At 29.0% G+C, this 3,929-nt stretch overlaps 1 protein-coding gene across 1 annotated transcript in view; it reads right to left on the bottom strand.

Annotated features, from left to right (window-relative positions):
- Positions 1-3,309: 3,309 nt before the first annotated feature.
- Positions 3,310-3,929, bottom strand: part of LOC137629380 (cuticle protein 7-like) — a 966-nt gene continuing 346 nt past the window's right edge. Inside the window, exons 2-3 of the mRNA XM_068360631.1 lie at positions 3,715-3,804; positions 3,310-3,573 (exon numbers count right to left, since the gene is read on the bottom strand). Coding sequence (XP_068216732.1) covers positions 3,310-3,573; positions 3,715-3,804 — 354 coding nt within the window. The remainder of the gene's footprint in view (positions 3,574-3,714; positions 3,805-3,929) is intronic.

Genomic DNA, 3,929 nt, shown 5'->3' with positions numbered 1-3,929 from the left:
ACACCGTTCCCCAGCTTAGGAAGAGTCTCTCTCTCTCCTTATTGTAAAATATATAACCACAAAAACGAAGAATCAATCACTCTACTATTCAGGATGATACGAAATGTCTTTATATCCAGGTATTTTCTTTTGAACCTTTTGACAAATGGCTGTCTTTTTTAATCACGAGTGTAGTAGACCCAAAGTATCATTTACATAAAAATACAATATAGTATAAGTTGTCCTAATTATTATGCTTGATGTCTTTTGAATTTATTTCAGAGAAAACTTCCTGTGCAACGGTTGAGTCATATACAAATTTATAAAAATTTCCATGAATATACAAATGATATAACCCATAATATCTGTTACCAAATTATAATTTTTGGCCTTCTTGATATATATATATATATATATATATATATATATATATATATATATATATATATATATACATATATATATATATATATATATATATATATATATATATATATGTGCATATATATACGTACATATATATATGCATTAATATATATATATATATATATATATACATATGTATGCATATATATACATACATACATACATATATATATATATATATACATATATATATTTATTTATATATATATATATATATATATATATATATATATATATATATATATGTATATATGTATATATATATATATTTATATATATATATATATATATATATATATATACATACTGTATATATATATATATATATATATATATATATATATATATATATATACATATATATATATATATATATATATATATATATATATATATATATATACATATATATATGTGTGTGTGTATACACACACATATATATTTTTATATATGTACATATATATATATATATATATATATATATATATATATATACATATACATATATATATACATATATATGTATATAGCTTTTCATCACTGAAACATATATAGTCCATGTATTCAAGCTTTATATTTTTAATGCCAATCTCCTAAATCATATTACTTTTCAGACAACATATCGACATTAGAGAATAAGCCTCCCAGAATGTTTTATTTTTCTTTTATATGCCCACCTGATTTTCCTTTAAATATTCTACACAGCGACTGTATCTGGCTTTATGTAAAATCAATTTAAAAACATGAGCTAGATACAGATATACTTACCCAAATCAAATCTTGTAATTGCTAATTTCTGCATACTCACTAAAACAAACGAATACATACATACATAGAGAGAGATACTATATATATATATATATATATATATATATATATATATATATATACATATATATATATATATATATATGTATACATATATATATATATATATATATATATGTACATATATATATGTATATATATATAAAGAAACAGACAGAGAGAGAGAGAGAGAGAGAGAGAGAGAGAGAGAGAGAGAGAGAGAGAGAGAGAGAGAGAGAGAGAGAGAGAGAGAGAGAGAGAGAGAGAATGTATTGCATTTATATGGCTTCACCCAAGGTGGATGAAGATCACTTCATTATAGCCCTGGTGTTTCTGATATTATGAAATTATCAGGACGAAAGTAGACACTAAATTATCAGGACGAAAGTAGACACTCACGTTAGTTTTCCTTCTCTCTCTATCTCCCTCTTTTCACCTTAGCTACAATGATGACGATATATTGGCATTAGAGTTAAATCACAATTTAGCTTACAATTAAAGACCTGATTTGCTACTAATGTGAAAAGAGCTCTTTTCATTTCAAGTAAAATACCAATCGGTTTCACCTGGTTCGAGACTGGAAGGTGCATTTTCATCGAACCATTTGAAAAATATAATTAAAACTCAGAGAGAGAGAGAGAGAGAGAGAGAGAGAGAGAGAGAGAGAGAGAGAGAGAGAGAGAGAGAGAGAGAGAGAGAAAATTAATATATTTTAATATCATGAGGTAGTCATGATGTGATAACAAGATAACATCTCCTCACTAACTGTTGAATCTTAGATGACCCCATTTTGTAGTGGTCACCACGTCACAACATTATCTGTCTCCTATTCCTATGGTGAGAGGTCATTGTCAGCACGCAGACCCCATAAATGCCCTGCACAGTCATCCATTTCTTGTTAGCATTCACTCACTTCCAGATCAAGGCGTCTCACTTCTTTTCAAGGCGTCTTTTTCAGTACACTATAAAAAAAAAAAAAAAAAAAAAACCGAAATCTTTGTCGGAAACTCTCCGTAAAAAATACACAGTTCTCAAAAGCATTTCACTAAAATAAAGGCAACCGTAGTTTCTACCGTACTTTGTTATCATCTTTCAGGTGTTGGTGTTCGTAATATCACTCCTTTACGTTGATATATCTGTTTTTGTTAAAGGTAAATGCTTGGCAACATTTATACTAGGATTTTTACTGTTATTTTTACAGCAGAATTTTAACAGTGTAGTTGTAACCTTCTCTAAGACCTTCTCTTTCAGTACCTCCAAATAGATTTAAATCATTTACTTTTTTCACTAATCTATTTGCACCTAGCATTTCTATGTAATGAAGCCAACTTTAGTTATTCTGATATATCTTTAATTTGTTCCTCTAGTTTCTCACCATTCGCTACCACAAGTGTAGTTATATTAACTCTGAAGTGTTGTATTATGTAGATGTATCGACTTCCATATCAAATATAGATACTAGATACCTGCTCCACCTACCAACAAAGGTATATACTCTGGTCATTCTACACTATTCCTTAAACTAGGTTAAATTGGATAAAATTTACAGCTGGAAAGATTTTTCATGTTATTTTTGCATATCAATAAAATTTATATATATATATAGGCCTATATATATAATATATATATATATATATATATATATAATATATATATTTATATATATATATGTATATATATATATATATATATATATATATATATATATATATATATATATATATATATATATATATATATTGGTGTATTTCTATATGTTTTTGTTGAGTTCATTTACTCAACAAAAACTCACAAACCATCGCATTGACCTCTACCTGTATAAGAAAGTTTCAATCCCCGCCTAAGGTATTATTTCCCGCAGGAATTAAAGAAATAGAAAGTATGATGTGGTCACAATCCTTATCGACGAGGTTTTAACAATAAACAATAAGTCCTCTTATAGTTGTTTATTTGCATAATATATACATAATAAATAAAAATGGGAGATTGTCATTCGTAGCAATATTCAAACATAGCCCACATGTGAATCATGTTCAGAAAAAGAATCGTAGTAGTCAAGATCTTGGGACAGTGTATAATCTGTAGATACTCATATCCTTAAGCATATCCTACTTTTGGTGCAGGCTTGTACCCCTGGGTAGGCTGGTACTGGGGATACTGAGCTTCACCCTGGTAGCTGACTTCGGCCAAGTATCCAGAGTCACCGTTAACTCCATAGTCCACCTTCTGGAGGCGACCGTCGGGAAGCTGTACGTAGTAGCTTCCCTGGGTGTCGTATCCGTTACGTCCTTCCTGGTGTCCGAAGTCGTTGCCGGAATAGTCGTCCTTCACGGCGTAGTTGAAGTTGTACTGAGCTGGACCCTGGACATTACTAAAAGCTGTAACTCTTGTTCTTAACATTCAATGTTATTCTGATAAGTCTTATATGCTAAGGCTGCTTCACTTGACGTATTAATTACATTTCTATACTTTGCAAAAATCTATAGATAACAGTTTACTTACAGCAGGAGCATTGTAAGATGGAGCAGGAGCATGATATGATGGTACAGAGTCTGCTGAAGCTATAGCTACAATAGCCAAGAGGACGTATACCTGTATATAAAAGAAATAATAATCATATCTTATAGTGTTATTATGTTATTAATTCTCCAGTAAAATATCTTATAAAAAGGATAAGTAGACTAAACAATAAGCTTTTTATTTCATATTTTGTGCAA

The sequence above is a fragment of the Palaemon carinicauda genome, chromosome 37 (genome assembly GCF_036898095.1).
Source record: "Palaemon carinicauda isolate YSFRI2023 chromosome 37, ASM3689809v2, whole genome shotgun sequence".
In the NCBI taxonomy this organism is placed as follows: Eukaryota; Metazoa; Arthropoda; class Malacostraca; order Decapoda; family Palaemonidae; genus Palaemon; species Palaemon carinicauda.
The sequence above is the reverse complement of the archived record's forward strand: the minus strand, read 5'-3'. Positions and strand labels throughout refer to the sequence as shown.